Source organism: Morone saxatilis, unplaced genomic scaffold (assembly GCF_004916995.1).
Source record: "Morone saxatilis isolate NCDOM2014 unplaced genomic scaffold, NCSU_SB_2.0 Contig12, whole genome shotgun sequence".
In the NCBI taxonomy this organism is placed as follows: domain Eukaryota; kingdom Metazoa; phylum Chordata; class Actinopteri; family Moronidae; genus Morone; species Morone saxatilis.
The window spans coordinates 19992439-20011050 of NW_023339674.1; the positions used below are offsets into that span (position 1 = coordinate 19992439).

General features: G+C 38.7%; 2 protein-coding genes across 3 annotated transcripts; both read left to right on the top strand.

Moving 5' to 3' along the window:
- The first annotated feature begins 1502 nt into the window (after positions 1-1502).
- On the top strand, positions 1503-5817 carry LOC118321687 (flavin-containing monooxygenase 5-like). Its single transcript, XM_035653138.1, has 11 exons — positions 1503-1604; positions 2297-2435; positions 2570-2758; positions 2867-3032; positions 3134-3276; positions 3381-3580; positions 3833-3968; positions 4057-4276; positions 4376-4448; positions 4908-5160; positions 5273-5817. Exons 2-11 carry the CDS (start codon positions 2304-2306, stop codon positions 5420-5422), a joined length of 1662 nt encoding a protein of 553 aa, XP_035509031.1. The 5' UTR covers positions 1503-1604; positions 2297-2303; the 3' UTR covers positions 5423-5817.
- A 1911-nt stretch (positions 5818-7728) lies between these two features.
- LOC118321686 (dimethylaniline monooxygenase [N-oxide-forming] 2-like) lies at positions 7729-15319 on the top strand. 2 transcript variants are annotated; one of them, XM_035653137.1, is made up of 11 exons: positions 7729-7814; positions 10384-10527; positions 11044-11232; positions 11353-11518; positions 11655-11797; positions 11879-12078; positions 13209-13442; positions 14310-14431; positions 14521-14593; positions 14725-14794; positions 14884-15319. In XM_035653137.1, exons 2-11 carry the CDS (start codon positions 10396-10398, stop codon positions 15244-15246), a joined length of 1692 nt encoding a protein of 563 aa, XP_035509030.1. In that variant the 5' UTR covers positions 7729-7814; positions 10384-10395; the 3' UTR covers positions 15247-15319. The 2 variants fall into 2 exon arrangements, with proteins under 2 accessions (XP_035509030.1, XP_035509029.1); XM_035653136.1 differs by lacking the exon at positions 7729-7814 and adding an exon at positions 9257-9328.
- Positions 15320-18612: the final 3293 nt, after the last annotated feature.

The following is an 18612-nucleotide window of genomic DNA, read 5'->3' on the forward strand; positions in this document are numbered from 1 at the left end:
CAACTGACCATGAAATCAGAATTAGCCTACACACACGTCATTGTCGATAGTGGGAGTTGAAGGGTATTTTACCATCTTAAATCACATTTTTCCTCACACTTATCAAAAAATTTGACTGTTGGGGAGAACTGCTCACATTTTTCCAAAATAAGATGTTGAGCTGGGGTTTAAAGAAAAGTGAAGGAAGTGCTGTGCATGTGTTATTGTACCTTATCCATTCATTCACTACATGCACACAGTTGCACACAGCGGGACTGTACTGTAGTCTTCCACTCTGTGAAGTTGGACAACAGTTGTCTTGGTTTCACTAACTTAACACACACACACACCTTGGCACTGCCAGAAAAAAACAACTTATTAATATACAGGTGCATCGACATTTCTATGTTTGTTGGTCTGTTTTAATTTGTGTATTGATTAGGAATATGATCAGATAAGTGGTCATATGATATCTCTGTAAATGTGTGATGTATGAACTATTGTTAAAACTTTTTTTGATAGAAAGAATGTTCAGTTTTCGTGCCTGTAGTTTTTAAAAATATCGTGCATTTTGACTGCAAGCCATTGGATGTGGTTTGTACCAGATGGTCCAAGGCAGAGCCAGATATCTGGTATGAGCCAACATAATTTAACAGACTAGTCCCTGGTACACTGGTGCCCCATTGTGGACTGTTTCATTGACCTCGTACATGCTGTGCCCTCTCTCTGCAATAATTGCCCAATGCGGGTGATACGATGACCTGTGAGCGAGGTGGTAGCTTCCAGACTTTTTATTTCATTACCCTTTTGTCGCAAATCGAAATATGCTGGACACTGAACTCTGTGACCAAACGATTTTTATGATTGATTTCTGTGTTGTTTTACACGTTGATATTGAGATCATGCAGAAGCCTAAGAAAAAGATATTCATATCAGTGATTACAGAATAGATTTTGCACATTCCATACGTCACCTGTTTACTTAAAGGTTGAGAAACGCCACCATAAAGAAAGATGCATTTTGTTTGTTTGTTCAGCTTTTAAAGATTGTACGCAAATGCCACATCTATTCTTGCACATTGTCAAACATGAAGCCAGCTCCAGTTTATTTCACTGCACTCAGTTTTGCCTGCTAAATACTATAGATTTAACTGTGTTTCCTGTATAGACCTTATTCTTAATGTATATACATATGCCTGTATGGTAATGTGATTACACTGTTATGTTCAGTGGATTTGAATGCACTGTTCCATATTCCCGGAGAAGTTATTCCTGAATGATTTGATTGTAATGATTTTTAATTAAATGGGGAACAAATGTGAAACTGTCTCATGTCTAGATAGATAGATAGATAGATAGATAGATAGATTTGTACAGTCGTTACTCAATTACTCATCAAACGTCATCAGCTTGATTTAACTGCGAGGGCACAAATTGAACTTTAGTCAAAGTCAAACACATTTTTTTTGCGTAGCTTAACTTGATAGTCTCCTTTTTTGGGCTAGATTGGAGAGAAAAAAAGAGAAAAGAATTCATCTCTTCTGTCACCACCTCAGTATAAAAGTCTGTGCTCAGGTAATGCTCGTCCCAACTGACTGGCAGAAAAACCCACACACAAGGATCAAGGTAAGAAGGAGAGCTGATGCTTCTGGTTCATTTTACTGCAGTAAACGTTGGTAATATTTTAGTGAGATGTGTTATGTATGTGCATATCAATTTGATTGAACTGCAACATGACTGATTCAAACAAGAAAATCAAATATGATCATCAAATAAGTAAGGCTGATTTTCACATTTTGATACAATCACAACACTCAATAATGTAATTGTGTGGGAAAAGGTTTTCAGCACAATAAACAGCACACAATATTGCACAGCTTTGTCTTTTCAGCCAGTAGATCAGTTACAGTGTTCTCAAAGAAATGTAACACATTTGAAATTAGGGGGTCGATAAATGTTAGGACTAAACCAATAATGACTTTCTGCCATATGCAATCGGAAATATCTATAATCAATAAAGCAATTCTATAATCTAATGCAAGTTTTATTGGGAACTAGTGCAAATATGTTAAAATATCTGATCTACCTTGCTTATTCTACTGTAGGTAAAGGTTTCACTGGAGCATTTTAAATGAATAAGATTGAGCTTTACCTTTTCTGCATGAAAACAATATAATTAAATTAAATTCTTGGCACAATATCTGAATATAGTGCATATTACTGAACCGTCTAATAGGTGACAGTGGCTGCGACTGACAGTTACACATTTGGAATTTGACTCTGATGATGAGTTAAAAAGCTATTTTTCCTTCATGCAGCTCCACCATGGTGCGCAATGTAGCAGTGATCGGGGCAGGCCCCTCCGGTCTGACCAGCATGAAGGCTTGCCTGGATGAGGGCCTGGTGCCAACATGCTTTGAAAGCAGCGATGACTTAGGCGGACTGTGGAAGTTCAAGGCAAGTTCCCGAGCCAGAATAAGTTCTGCTAACAATCATTTTGTGCCCCAAGCTAAGTGAAACTGGGTGAGGATGGGGTTGCTGTCAATCCTAAACCGCCATGTTTTCTGCCATTTGAAACTTCTTCTCTGCAGGAAGTGTCAGAACCCAACAGGGCCAGTATCTACCGTTCCCTCACCATCAATATCTCCAAGGAGATGATGTGCTACAGTGACTTTCCAATCCCTGCTGATTATCCCAACTACATGCATCACTCTAAAATCCTGAACTACTTCAGGATGTATGCAGAACATTTCAAACTGCTGCAACACATTCGCTTCCAGGTAACAAAATCCACACAGCAGAAAGGAGTGTGTGGTTCATTAAATATATTGCTGCAATTTGAAACAACATCTATAAACTAATCTACTGTATTTTATTATGCATTTTAGACCTCAGTGAAGTGTGTCAGACAGTCATCAGACTATTCTCGTACTGGTAAATGGGAAGTGGTGACTGAGAATAGAGATGGACAGGAGGAGAGGCACATCTTTGATGCAGTAATCTGCTGCTCTGGTCATTACACCTACCCTAACCTGCCACTCAAAGACTTTCCAGGTAAAGACATTTTACCCAGGCTTGCATCAAAGTGAGTGAGTGTCTTGCTCCTGGCATAAGAGTAACAAAATATATGAAGACATGATTCTGCTGTGCTGCAGGAATTGAGACATTTGAAGGGAAATACTTCCACAGCTGGGACTACAAGGGGCCTGAAGACATGTACGGGAAGAGAGTGGTGGTCATTGGCATCGGTAACTCGGGCGGCGACATCGCTGTGGAGAGCAGCAGAGTGGCAGAGCAGGTTGGGAAGTCTTTTCTGATTGCTCTTGTCTTCTTTTGATTAAAGTTATCTGATTTAAAATAATTTATGTGTCTTTGTGTCTGTCTCGTGCTCTCGTTCTGCAGGTGTATATGAGCACTCGTCGTGGGGCCTGGGTCATCCGTCAGGTTTCTGACAACGGCCTGCCAGTGGACATGAAGTACAACACGCGCTTTGTCCACATCTTGTTCCAGCTGTTGCCAATTAACGTCCTCAACTGGATTGGTGAGAAGAAACTCAACGCCATGTATGACCACACCATGTATGCCCTCAAACCCACACACAGGTAGGTGCTGTCAGGACCACACAGATTATTTATCTACATAAAGTGTGACCTCCTCATGTTGTTACTGAGGTGTGCAGGCAATGAAGTCAGTCACATTTAAGCTTGTATAATCAAGAAAAATGCGTTGGATGTTGAAAGTCTGTAAGGGATATAATATATAATGATATATAATGTAACTTTACCTCTGTCATTATCAAAATATCTTAATCTTTCCCTTGTCATCCACTCCACCGTTTTCTGCTGCCTCATCAGACTCTTCAGTCAGATCCCAGTGATCAACGATGACCTGCCTTTAAAGATTCTGTCTGGGTCGGTCGTTCTCAAACCAAATGTGAAGGAGATCAGTGGCTCCACCGTGGTGTTTGATGATGGCAGCATTGTGGAGAAGGTCAGAGGAGTTTGTTTCCAAGGACACCCTGAAGAATATTTCTATATTTCAAGCACAATTTCTGTAACTTATCTCTTCCCTGTTACAGGTGGACACGATTGTGTTCGCCACAGGTTACAGCTATGATTTTCCGTTCTTGCCGAGAAATGCTATGTACAAGTCTGGGCACCGTGTGGGTCTGTACAAGCATGTTTTCCCCCCCGACATGGAGCATCCCACTCTGGCTGTTGTGGGTTTCATCCATGCCCTTGGAGCCATCATGCCCCAGGCTGAGATGCAGGCCCGCTGGGTCACACGTGTCATGAAAGGTGAGGCTGCATGTTTCGTTTATAACTATCTACTAGTCTAGATACTTTCCAATCACATGTTTATTTACCTCTGTCCATCTTCTGTATTTTGCTCTGCAGGACATAAAAAACTGCCATCAAACCAGGCCATGATAAAGGCTGTTGAGAAGGACACCAAGGATATGGAGAAAAAGTAAAGCTCACAATATTCCTTTGCCTGATTATTTGTAGTTCTTGTCCCCTTTTCTGTCATATCCCACATACATTTGATTATGTATTTTTAAAGATGGCACCTGGATTCATATTTTTGGCCACTTGGGGCCAGATACTGATATGTTCTAACTATTTGGTGTTTGGAGTAACATATTAGCAAACAGTTGCCTATTACACATCTAGCAGACACAAAGTAACATTAGCTTTCTTGTGCTGTTTCTGGTCACTTAATGAATGTAAGTCCGATCTGCAGCTAGGAAAACCAAAATAATGGAACTAACTAACAAAGACACAAATGCTTTCACATTAAACATAATCATTTGAAACATTGTTAATATAAAAGTATCGATTGTTGGAGCTTTAAAGTGACAAAATCATAATCGACAAAACCTTCTGTGTGAGATTTCTTACATTTATTTCTGATTTATCCTCTCCACAGCTATATTGTGTCCAAGTTGACTCCCCTGCAGGTGGACTTTGTTTCCTACATGGATGAAATAGCAGGAGAGATTGGGGTGCGGCCAAGTCTGCCCTGGCTCTTCTTCACAGACTACCCACTGTTTAAGAAGGTTCTGTGGGGACCTGTCACAGCTTACCAGTACCGGTTGATGGGACCAGGGAAATGGGATGGAGCCCGCAGAGCAATCTTCACCCAGTTTGACCGCATGTACCAGCCCCTAAAAACCAGACAGGTCTGATATAATTCTACATTTTGTAAGCCTTGCATGAAATGCTGAATGTATGCATTGTGGCAGACTGTCTGACAAAATTTAAACATACATTTTCCCTTCCTGTCTCTTCCAGCTAAAGGAGCAAGATGCCTCTATCGCTGGCCGCCTGATAAAGTTGAGCCTGACCGTCATGGCTGGAGGAGCTTCTATCTATTACATCCATGTGCACAACCCAAACACCATCCCCACCCTCCTGTCCAAGCTCCGTCCACAAACAATCTAAACCTGCTCCATCAATTAAATGATGTGGGAAAAAAACCCTGAAACACACAAAACAAATACCAAATATATTGTTTCTAGATCCCTTGAGAAATCTAGTTCAATATACTCCTCTTCGGGTTGTGATTATGGGAATGATTGTTAGAGTCACTGTCTGAGCTACTGATTATTGCTAGCAGTCTTACTGTATCTACATATATATTTCGTTTATTTAAATGCCTAAACCTTTTATATGGCAACTGTTTAAAAAAAAGTTACAAAATATGTTTTACAGGAAACATATTTGAAATTTGGTGGATTGTTAAAGTTCCTGCACAACAACCAGATGTATTTATGTCATATGTTACTTTAAGCCAACATGAACGTGGAGTGTTTATCCTGTGTGAATAAAATATATTACACGTCTCATCTGAGTGTGGTCTTTTGTCAAGCAAACAATATAATAGAATAGTAAGAATATAAGTGCAGTACATCAAGATAAAATAAAAAACTGTACCTACACATAACTCTACATAACTGCACACAAATGATCCACTGACACTGGTATTGTAACTTATTTTGGCTGCATACATCTTCTCAGGACTGTGTGGGCGTGTACAAACAGTTTGATTGACAGTCCCCACACTGCAGTTCATTTTGTTGCATCTGTTTGGGCAGTACAAATTACACCTTTATTATATCTATTGGCACATTACCAAAGGCTGGAAACACCTTACTCAGGGCCTTCGGGAAATTGTGCCTATCATCCAAACTATTAGACCAATTTAATGAAAGGTTTACTTGTACATTCATCTCTTCAATACTGGTGTGTATTTACATCTCCCATTGACGTCCTCGTCTCAATGAGCCCCCAAGTGATACAATTTGTGAAATACACAAAGATTATCTGAAGTTGAGATCCACCTGCTCTCACACACAACACAAAGAAAGTGTTGCTTTAAGAAAGTGGGCTCAGTTTGAGCTGGTGAAAGCACTTTTCACCACATTTAAAATCCATTCCTGCCTGGCTACCACACACCCAACTAAGAGTAAATATATATATATAAAAAAGAAATGAACCAACACACTGTATGTAGTAGGCCACAGTACAATTTTCAATAAAGAACATCAAATGTTCAGTAGTTACTAAGAAACAATCAAATGAGGAACAAATGAGGAACTGCTAAGGAACCATTAATTAATGAGTAAGTGAAACACTACTTTATAGAGTAGCTAATGACTAGTTTATTAAAAAAAAAGAGTGAGGAACAAATCAGGAACAACTTGATCATTTTTTAATAAGTACTTCCTAATGGAGGACGGTATAGTGGATAATGATCAGTTACCAGAGAACAGACTGGGAGAGCCTATATTAATGAATTATTAGGTAATTATTAGTTCAGTAGTTACTCAGTAGTCCATCATTACTTCATCATTACCTTATTACTTAATATTTTAGGGCCCTTCAAGTAAAGTGGTGCTTCATACTGAGTAGTTACTGAATACTGAATCCTTACTTATACATGTCAGTCTGTTTCTTACTTAAAGGGTTCTTTAAAATCTGGTGGTGAGCATTGCTGTGAATAAACCAAGGAGTCAAAGAGTTTCTTAGCAGGTAAATACACAACCAATTTATTGTGCTGTTTTAACAAGGTAACACTTCACTGCTATAGACTCAAATATTATAAATAAAATGTCCAATACTAAAATCAGGGAAGGTCAAGTCCCAATACTACTGTTCAATACTGTCCGTGAGTCTTGCTCTGCTCCTGTGTTGCGTTGTAACCCTCTCCTCTACTGGCTGGCGACATCGCCTCTCGAGTCCGTCTCGCCTCCATGTTGTTCCTCTCCCTCTGTGCTCTGTCTCAATGTCTCTTCCTCTGTTGTCCTGTGTCTCTCCTGTTTGCGCCCGTATATGTTCCTTGATTCACCTGCCTCATATCCGATTGGGCAGTTCAATTGTCTATCAAGAGTCAGAGGTGAGCAGGTGCTGGTTATTAAGGCAAGTGTCAGGCATGGAAGTCAATAAAATAAATATATATATAAAACATGAAATAAATAAGCACAATTAAAACGCAACATAAAGAGTTGGAAATAATACTTCGTTTATCATTTGTTATTAAAAAAATAACACAACTATATAAGAGACTTCTTGTGTTTCATTTCTTTAACTGGTTATTTTCTGTGATTTCTAAGGCCTACTAAGGCCAATATTATTCCAAATATGTGACAACCACATTATTTAATTTTTCATACAGTGTGACTATAGCTTGCAGATGTGTGCAGCAGCCAGGAGGAGGAGGAGGAGCCGCCGGTTGTTTGGGGGAGGAACTTCCGCCCTCACCTCAGATGAAGTCGGATGACGAACGAAAATCGACGTATTTTCGTTGCTGCTGAACTTTATCTGTATTTTACAGGTTAGTAGTTGGTAAAACAATCCCTAATGTCAACTTACTAAAGCCTAGCTTTATACATCCAAGTGTTCTAAATATATTTTGACAATTTTGGGCATTTCTGTCGCACACAGTTCAGGCCAACATGTGGACAACTGCTGCACCTTGATGTTTGCGTTTCTGTTAGCTGAGTAAAGTCTGGCAGGTCGGTTGGTTTTAGGTTTATTTAGTACTTTTATTTGGGCTCCTACATGTATGCTAGCTTAAGGAAATGTTATATATTGCAATGTGCCTTAAAACAAAACAGTTATTGATGTTGTTAAATGTTAAAAGAGCTGCATTTATTTGTGTAGAATATTTATATGTTAATAACCCTGTCATCTTTTAGTCACCGCCTAATGGTTTAACATCAAAAATGTTCTGTATTTTTCTGAGTGGTAGCTGTGTGTAAAGTGAGTGTGTAAGTCATGTTATGTACAGGAGATTGTGCGTCCTAAAATGCTGCTTGAAGCAGAAAACTGTAAGAAGTAGCCTACATCATTGATGTGAGGTAGTAATAGTTGTGAAAACATTCTGTGAGATGTGGATTCACAGATGTTATGTGCACTTGTTTCACATGTATGGACTGACACAGACTGGCACTCCCATTGTGAAATAAAGGAAACAGATGCACTCTGAATGGAAGACTGAAAGCTCTGTGTCTTCATTGCTGTTGAACTTGTATTTTACAGATGTCTCTTTGGTTGCTGTGGTACCAACTCTGGGACCTGCGAAATTCATTTTATAACCATACAGTTGTTATAATACATGCATGTTTGAATTCATCATGAAGTAATAATGGATTACTAGTAAACATGTTGTCAATAGGGGAAAATGGTTACTAAAGAGAGGATGATTCTTTGATGTATTTTAAGTAGCCTAATAACTTATTTGTTATTTAATAAAGTTATTTGTCAGTAAGGGTGAAGAATCACTTAGGGGAGGAAAAGCAGTCCTGGTAACTAATGGGCAGGTACTTGTGAAGTAATGATTCAGTTTTAATTAACCACTCCATAATTGTACAACTTTACTTAGGGAGTAACTAACAGACCAAGTAAGGATCCAGTATTCAGTTACTCAGTATGAAGCACCACTTTATCTGAAGGGCCCCAAAATATTAAGTAATCATAAGGTAATGATAAAGTACTGTGGACTACTGAGTAACTAATAAGTGTTATGTATCACTACTCGGGTGCATATAAACAGTAACTAATGTTTAGGTAATTATGCATTCATTCATTAAAATGCAAAGAATTGTAACAGTCACCAGCATTTTATTAAGGCCATGCCCCCAAACCTGTCTGGCAGAGCTTGGACTCATGACCTTACTATTTCTAAAATCCTGGTTAAGGACCTGTTTTAAACAGGGTCAAAGTCCCACCCCTGCAGTTCTGTTTAGCTGATTAGGAGATAAGCAACAGCTCAGTTCATGTGAGCCGAGAGGCTGTTTAACATCTGATCACAGCTGCACAGGACTTGCAATCAGCTTACTGGAGAAGGTGAGACCTCAACAGTAAGAGTGTTGTTATTCAACATAACAATTGAAGAGACTTATTTTTGTGCCAGCGGTTTTCTGCTGATTTTCCCCCTGACAAAAATGGGTTTTAGACGAGACACTATTTCCTCTACACATTTCATTTGTTTATCTAGTCTGTTAAAGTAGTCTAACGCTTAAATGCTGCTGCATGCTGTAGTGTTACTCTGAACATCAGTGCATTACAAGGTTAGGAGTTATACAGGCATATACAGAGTGTTGTTTGGCAGTCATGAAGTATGGAGGCACTGCTGGAAGGATCAGAGATTACTAATGTTTATAATACTGAGATAATGCAGAGATAATTATAATAGTAGACTTTGCATGTATATAGTCTGAATTTGTCATATTTGATAGTGGAAATAATGCTTGTTACAGGAAAAGCAGAAAACAACATTTACCAAACTCACATCTGGGTGGATTTCGAAAACACTTCACTAGTTCCCTTTTTAGCCATGCTAGCAGCGTGGATCTGTGGGTGACAATGTCAGACAGCTGTTCCACCATTTTGGTTCACATTCCCAACAGAAGAAAAACCTCCTGACTTTGGTCTCTTTTGATTTAGTGGCACCTTAAGCTGGCATATGTGCTTCAGAGTGAAATAGCTTTACAGGTATTGGATAAATTACCATGAAATGTGCTATGATTATTCCCTAGTGTGTGAAGTCTAATGCCTTTTGTGATCCTTGCTGTGGTATTTTCTATAGATATTCAAGGTCTCTAGAGAATACATTCAGATGAATTTAGTGATCCTCCATGCCACCATAATTGGGCCATAATGCAATCAACACATCCATTATTTTGGTTTATGAAAACATACCTGCAGAACTATCTTTAGTGTTAATTAGCAAACATTATTTACTGACAGTCTAAAGCAATTTGATAAATCTGGTAAATACTACCTACTAAACATTACCATCTTAGCATTGTGAGGGTCACAGAGCTGCTAGCAGGGCTGTAGACTCTTAGTCTTGTGTACAGACATGACACATTTCTGATTCTTCGTGTCCCTCCCTGCAGGAGTGCTCCACAATGGTTCGACGTGTGGCAGTGGTTGGAGCAGGTAGTTCTGGGCTGGCCTGTATCAAGATCTGTGTTGATGAAGGTCTGGAGCCTGTTTGCTTTGAAAGTAGCGATGACATTGGCGGTCTGTGGAAATTTAAGGTGAGCAGGGGCACCGTTTTAAAGAGTTTCCCACTCACATTGCAAAATTCGTTTGGCCCATACACTCGGCTCAAATACATTGAATTACAGTCAGATCTGGTAGCCAAATATGTCCCATAACCTAGCCATATCTCAGCCAACCTGTTGCCCTATGTTGGACCAGATAAGTTTCAGCACTGGTTTCAGATGTCAGCTTTGACTAAACCCTGCACTTCATTAATACACACACTTGCTGTATTTTGCCCAGGTTAAAAATCCCTCAAGTACAAACAAATATTGATTTTTCACATCACTGCAAAACTGTAAAATGTAACTTGTCAGACAATCTCTCTTCCTCTTCTCTGGTCCAACATAGGGCGAGATATGGAAATCACTGTATGGTCAAAGATCTTTCCCCCTCATCTAGAACAAGTCTTATTATAAGTCTTTATGATGATATATAAACAATGATTAACACAACAGCGTTGATTAAACAGTAAAGTGATCTTATCAGAGTGGTTTTCTTTTTATCCACAGGAGTCACCAGAGCCAGAGCGGTCCAGCATCTATCGCTCCTTGGTGGTCAACACCTCCAAAGAGATGATGTGCTACAGTGATTTTCCAATGCCCGCTGATTATCCAAACTACTTCCACAACTCCCAGCTGCTGCAGTATTTCAGGCTCTATGCTAAGCACTTTGACCTGTTCAGATACATCAATTTTCAGGTTATTCCAGTTTTATCAAGCCACTGCACAACATCACAGCATATTATGTGAAGTTGAATTTATAAATGTGTGTTTGTTTGTGTGTGTGTGTGTGCGTGAATGTGGCTACGAATGCTTCAGACCACAGTAAAGAGTGTCACACAAAGGCCAGATTTTTCTCTGTCTGGTCAGTGGGACATAGTGACCATTAACAGGGAAGGAAAGGAAGAGAGACACGTCTTTGATGCAGTTCTGGTCTGTTCAGGCCACTACACCCATCCGGTCCTACCACTGTCAGACTTTCCAGGTCTGTGAACAAATAGACTTTTCAAACCTTTTACAGAAATTGATGGAGGAGTAAGTGATAAGTAGGACTTTTCTGCACATTCCTGCAAATTTTTTTTATTTTTCTTTGATCTGTAGCATCATCTGTATCTCTCCAGGACATGAGACGTTTTCTGGCAGGTGTTTTCACAGCTGGGAATATAAAGATGCAGATGCCTTCAGAGAAAAGAGGGTGGTGGTGGTTGGCATCGGCAATTCTGGTGGCGATATTGCAGTAGAGACTAGTAGATCTGCAAAGAAGGTAAGGGAGCTCTATAGAGCTGTATAACCTTATTTTGTGAGCTTCTTACTACACTGCGAGTGCTAATTATCTCTCTGACAGACATTTCTCAGCACACGCGAGGGGGTCTGGGTGATAAGCAGGATGTCCAGTAATGGTCTTCCCCTGGACATGACAGCTATCACCAGGCTCAACAACATCCTCACACTGCTTCTTCCAAGTACTCTGGTGAACTGGGCAACAGAGAGAGCACTGAACCAAAACTACGACCACAGACTGTACGGCCTGAAGCCCAGACACAGGTAATACATTTTGACCTGGATCACTTATGTACCCCTCTGCTTCATGACCCCAGGCCACTGGATTTATTGTCTTTCCTGTCAGCTTCAAACACCTCTTTTTATTTCATTGTTTGTCTCATTTATTCTTCTATGTGATTCATGTTTAAAGCCCCAATTCATATTTTATGACCACAGATTTAAGTTGCAGCATAGTCAACTGTAAATGATTAGCATAGTGACTCAGTGTCTGTCACTTGTCTTTCATTTTTAGAGCATATTGTTGGGGGAGTTTCTACCCCAAAAGACATGTAGTAGGTTACTGTTGCCTGTGCCCTTAATCAAAATCTTGGCCTCAAAACTGGTGCTGGCCTTTAGACTTTTGCTGATTAGTCTGTTTGGGTCAAATGTGAAGGACAAATTACCCCATAGGGCTTAATAAAATATTCAGAACTAAAAAAAAAACCTGTTTACAGCCATGCTAGCAGCTCTGTGAGGCTATCAGGCACAGTACTGCTTTGAGCTAAATGCTAATATCATGCTAACATGCTTGTTGTATGTTGTGTTAACATGCTGTTTAGCAGGTATAATGTTGTGTTCACCCTCTACATTTATCTTGTTATACATATGTAAGATATTTAAGTCTGGATCAAAGTTGGACTGACTGATACTGATCCCTCGAGCCACACCGTTAGCATGGCTAAAAGGATTGCTGATTTAAACAAGCAGCAAACAGCAAAACATTAATAAATTAAGTTTGCTTTTGGTCTTTTGTTAAAAGAACTGTTTCTTAACTAGAGTTGGCTTTTGTTGGTTCGACTGCCATGTAATTTACATTTGATATAGATTGTTCCTTTAATACCATCACACATGCAAACATAAATATAGATTGATAAAATTTTATTCTCCTCTTTTTAAGTACCCATAATAAGTCTAATAGCAAGACTCAACTATTTTAGACAATATTTCATCAGTATTAATCTTGTTGATATGTGCTATAGATTATTTTCCGCATTCATTTCTGTGCAGTTTTATTTGATGATTTGCTTGGTGTCATCTGTGCAGACAAATAAATGACACTTGTTATTTTGAATGTCATATAGTCTTTGTAGCAAGAAAAATGGTTAACTCCTATTATTTCTTTTCTTTCTCAGATTTTTGGACAAAAGGCCTTTGATCAATAATGATCTTCCTGGTCAAATCCTTCAGGGAGCGCTCGTAATGAAGCCCAATGTGAAAGGCTTCAAAGACTCTGGAGTTGTATTTGAAGATGGCACAGTGGAGGAGAACATTGATGCTGTCGTCTTCTGTACAGGTTATAAAGTAAGCTTCCCATTTCTGCCTCCAGCTCTATCAGAGGGGCCTCACGGAGACATGACATTATACAAGTAAGTATATGGTGATTAGAGTTATATATAGCTAGGGCTGATTTTATTATGTAAAAAGGTAGATTGAAACTTCAAATTGCGCAATTAAAAACTCATTTACTGAAGTTGTAAGCGTCATATAGCACATCTAACTTATGGGTTGATGAGAAGATATAGATGTCTCTCTGTCAGTATGGTAAATATGTAGCTACCAACCAGCGTAGACTTCAGGAAGTCATTGCACCAAGAAATAGTCAAGCACCTGTTAAACCTTATACCACAAAAAAACACAACTTATTGTTTTTACACTTGAACACACACAATACAGCATGTTAATTAGTATGCTTTAGAGGTGCTGGTCCAACTTTAGACAGAGCCAGGCAAGCTGTTTCCCTCATTTAAAAAAGCCTTATCTACAGCTTCTTTTTGGTTTGTCCCTTCGTGGTTACTTTAAAAACATGGAGGTTCAGCATGGCAGACTCCACAGAAGTGGACCCGCTTCCTCTGTAGATAAAAACGACTCATTCTATGGTAACAAAAACATGATTCTTATTTTCAGGTTATTACGGTAATGAAAACATACTTATATTACTTATATATACATATATATATATATATACATTTCTGCTAATATTTCTGCCTTATATACAGGTCGTTTAAATTATGAACATTTTAAAATAATTGTAAAGCTTGTCATGATAAGTCAGGTACAGAAGGGCTGATGCTCCTGACGGTAGCCAACTTATAAAAAAGAATGGAGCTTGTATGTATTTTCCCTATTTTGAGTGAAACATCATTTCTTTTTAGATCTTAATTATGTTGTCAAATATCATTGTAATATATTATCATAATTTTAAAGGATCACCTTGTAGTTTTTTCAAATTTCAGGAGACTGTTTCCTCCTTCTCTAGTACAACCAACACTGGCCGTCATGGGTCTTTTTCAAACAAAAGGACCAATCATGCCCATTGTGGAAATGCAGGCGCGGTGGGCTGTGAAGGTCTTTGCCGGTAAACAATTGTGAGCTTTACATGTACTGTACTGTATACGCACAGTCACACTCAGGGTTAAGGAGCCAGACTGTGTTTTTATCTTTAAGGTCTGAGCAGTCTTCCATCCAAGGAGAAGATGCTGGCAGTCATTGAGTCTGAGACGAAGAGAAACATGAAAAGGTAGAAAATATCTTCACACTGATATCCTTTAGATGGTACAGTCAGATCATGTTCTTCCTTTAGAAAGCAACATTTTAGTTAAAATATGTTAATAATGGCAACAAATCCACTCTTCAATCTGGTTTTCTCAGCTACCCCTGCCACCGACAGGCTGCTCTCCAGGTAGATTACATCCCATACCTGGATTTTATGGCCAATGAGGTGAGTTCAGTTCAGCTTTATACAAAACTGTGTTACTATCTGTACAGTATGTCTAAGACACAAGCGTCATGATAGACTTCCAATCACAGGTCGGGGTTCGACCAAATTTTGTGACACTGCTCCTGAGAGATCCTGTGCTCTGGGTGAAAGTCTTCTTTGGTCCCTGCACTCCATATCAGTATCGTCTCACTGGGCCTGGACAGTGGGCCGGAGCCCGTCAGGCTATCCTCACTCAGTGGGAGCGGGTGGCTCAGCCTTTCAGAACCAGAGTGGTACCAGAACCAGAGAGCAGGCCATTTTCCTTCTGTTCTCCCTGGCTGCTCATATTTGGAGGAACTGTGATAACGGCTGTGCTTCTGTCTAACAATGAGGTTGTTCCAGTGCTGCATGGTCCAGCTCAGATTCTGGACAGGTGCAACATCTTCCTAAAGGACTCCTGGTTCACTGGTTAATGTAACAATATACACTATACATTATAGATCCACCAAAAGATGCAGTCAAAGAACAGGTCTGAGAATTCATGAAGTGATGTACTATATTTTCACCTGTCTTCTGATGTGGTTTACAAATGCTGTTTATGTAATAATATGAGATCATAAAATTGTGAAAGTAGTTTGCACTCTTCAGGTGTGTCAGTTTCAAAGGTCAGAGCAACCTGCACACTACAGTATGTAGAAAACCCAAAATTCAGGCCTACTGATGGTAGGAAAAACATTTATTCACAGTATGTGTCCAAGAAATATATTTTTTTGCACACAGTGGTAAACAGTCATATTCAGGTTCATGGTTCAGACAGACAGATAAAGTTCAAGATGTGCTTATATATGGTAAACTTTTAGTGTGTAAACCTTTGTGGATGTAAGGGACTGTATATTGGGGAGAAGAGTGACGGGTAGTAGTCTGTAGGTCACAGACTCCAGGATATCATTGGCTGAAGAGGATTTATAACAAAATCATGTAATTATATTATTTAAGTTTATGTTTTTTTTTTCTTCTGTCCATTTAACTTGTGGAATTATTTGTCAAATGGGCTACAGTTATTAAAAAGGTTGATCTGATATGGATTAAAGTACATTTAAATTACAGTTTACTTTAAGTTTTTGTAAAAGAAATACACTAATTTGTTGTTATATGATAAAATTGATATCACTCTCCTGTCTGTACACACAATATGTAGCATTAAGACAGGAAATGGGGAAACAGCTAGCCTGGCTCTGTGCAAAGGTACAAAGAAAGCTCACCAATTAACACGTATTTTGTTTGTCTAACCCATACACAAACCAAATAGTGAAGTTGCAGTTGTTTGGCAACCACGGTTGGGAGGGTTTCATTGAAGATATAATCTGATACAGTTAAATAAAGTAATCAATAACCTAATCCAAGTATCACAATATTAATGTAATGTGACTTGATTACTTTGGGATTACCTCAAGACCAAATATGCAAATAAAAACGAGAGAAAAGAAATATCAGTAAGATGTCATGTATTCTATAAGACAGCAGAAGAATGTAACCCTAGAAAATAAAATGGAAACCAAGATTTTTAGCCTCATTAACTTGTCCTCTACTCAGTGTATTTTTAAAGAAAAGGCACAACTTGCACTGTACCGCGATGTTGTTCCTCTTTTCTGCTTTAAATGTCCAGTGTGTAGGATTTAGTAGCATCTTTAACAGTGTAGCATTTTGCTCTCTTGCTTCACCCTGTGAAAAATGCGAATGGCTCTGTCTAGGCCATTATTTGGTTTGTCCATTCTGGGATACTGTACAAACATGACAGTTCAACATGGCAGCCTCCATAGACAGCCACCTGTGGAGTTGAATTATTTTTATTTTCAGGCGATGACACTATAACAGTTTTATTTATTCCAACAGATTCTCCTAAATGTTACACACTGGACCTTTAAAGACAAAATAATGGTACAATTTCCACCCAGTCAAAGCTTTTTAGGGAAAGAGGGACTCCCCTCCCTCTGACCTCCTCCTATTTCACACCCATTCAACCTGCACCCAAAACCCTCTCCATCCTCCTCCCCTAGACTTTCTCTTAATCAACAAAGTATATTTATCCCAGTCTGGCGGTCGGGATTTTCGATTTATAAGTTTGAAATTTTAATATTTGACTTCAAGCTAGAGCAGTGACACACCAATAGGCTGACAGGCTCTATGATGACAGGTTTGCTGAACCATCCAACCCACCCAGGACTAGCACCTGGTTGGTAATAAATGGAAGGAGGCCAAAGAGAGTGACAGGATCCTCAAAGACGAGGACAACGTAACGTCTACATTGTGTAACCAGCACTGTACCTTTATGAAAACAGAAGAAGGGCTCTGACAAGGACACAGTTTCACTTACAAGGTATTATGACTGATTAATCTCATAGAAAAGAGCTTCTCTCTGTGCTCAAATAGTTTACAGACATGACATTACGGTAAGATTATCATCTTTTAATCAGCTAGACTGTTTAGTTTGCATATAAAGAAAATTTGTTTTGTTTTTTTGGTTTGAGTATTTTATTTGGAAGATTAGACAGTTCACACAATCTTTGAAAATGTTAAAATGAAGACAGTTTAAAATGTTTTTTAGACAACAGAAGCCAATTGTATACAAATGTATAAAGTTGTTTATTTGCTCTTTTCTCCTCCACATTTGTTTTTTTTTAAAGAGTTTACTTTAATGTAATTGAATATATGTTGATTTGTCAGCAATAGCAAGAGTGGTAATACTGATTTATTATTTGTATGAGATTCAACATGGCTGTGGTGTAATTTTTAGAAGTACTTTTATTAAATTCCCTAAGATTGGAATAACACAGATTTCTTATTAAGATAATAATTTATTACCAAGAGTAAAACAGGTCCTGCATGTGACTTTGCAAAAAAAAAAAGATTTTAGCATCTCACTTTTATTTTGCTCCAATAATGCTTAAAATAGCCTCTACAATCAGAGAATGTCTGGCTGTCGGTTTGATCACTTGGTCTCGTGATGTTTTTACAGCGTTGTTTTACGTCTTACGGGAGGCAGTAAATCAAGTCATCATCTAAACACAACTTAACACTCACTCCACGTGTGAGTGTTGAGTAATATTTAAACTTTAACTAGCGTTGATAACCCTACATCAAGGAGAAATAGTCCACAGAAAAATATCAGCATCTGGGTTGGTTTCCTTTATAAACAATCAATACCAGGACTGGTGTAAGAATGTGAATGAGAAATATGTTGTATTAAGTGCTAACAAAAGTCCCAGATACAGAGGGTTTCAGTAGCCAAGCTGTCCAGTTTGAAGCACTTAAAGCCAATTATAGTGTTGGCTCATTTAGTCTGGTTCATTAGGCTGGTAAGATCACTTTCAATTACATTCTGCTGTCAAAAAAAAAGGTCAGGCCCCCATCAGGTTCAAGTGACCTTTATAATTTAGGCATTATGATTTACTTTCTTTTTTAAACCTTTTTTGTATCAAAAACTCATGGTGGCATCTGAGTGCATCACAATACACATCTCACATCTCCACTTTCATTCACTTTTCATGCAAGTCTGCTGGTTTCATTGTAAATATAGAGAAACTGACTCTCTTTCTCTGCTTCCTCTCCAGCACAGTTAATCTTGTTTAGTACTCATCTGTCTCATACCCAGCTTAATCTAATTATCCTTGACTGAAGCAACTATTATTTATAATGGACATTTACTCAAAAAACAAAGTCATACAGTAATCAACCTTAAACTGTTTTACATCTCAATACAAAACAACACACATTTCTTCTTCCACCTTTCTTCTTACTCCAGTTCCAACCTCTGTACCAGATCAGTCCCCACTGCCGTC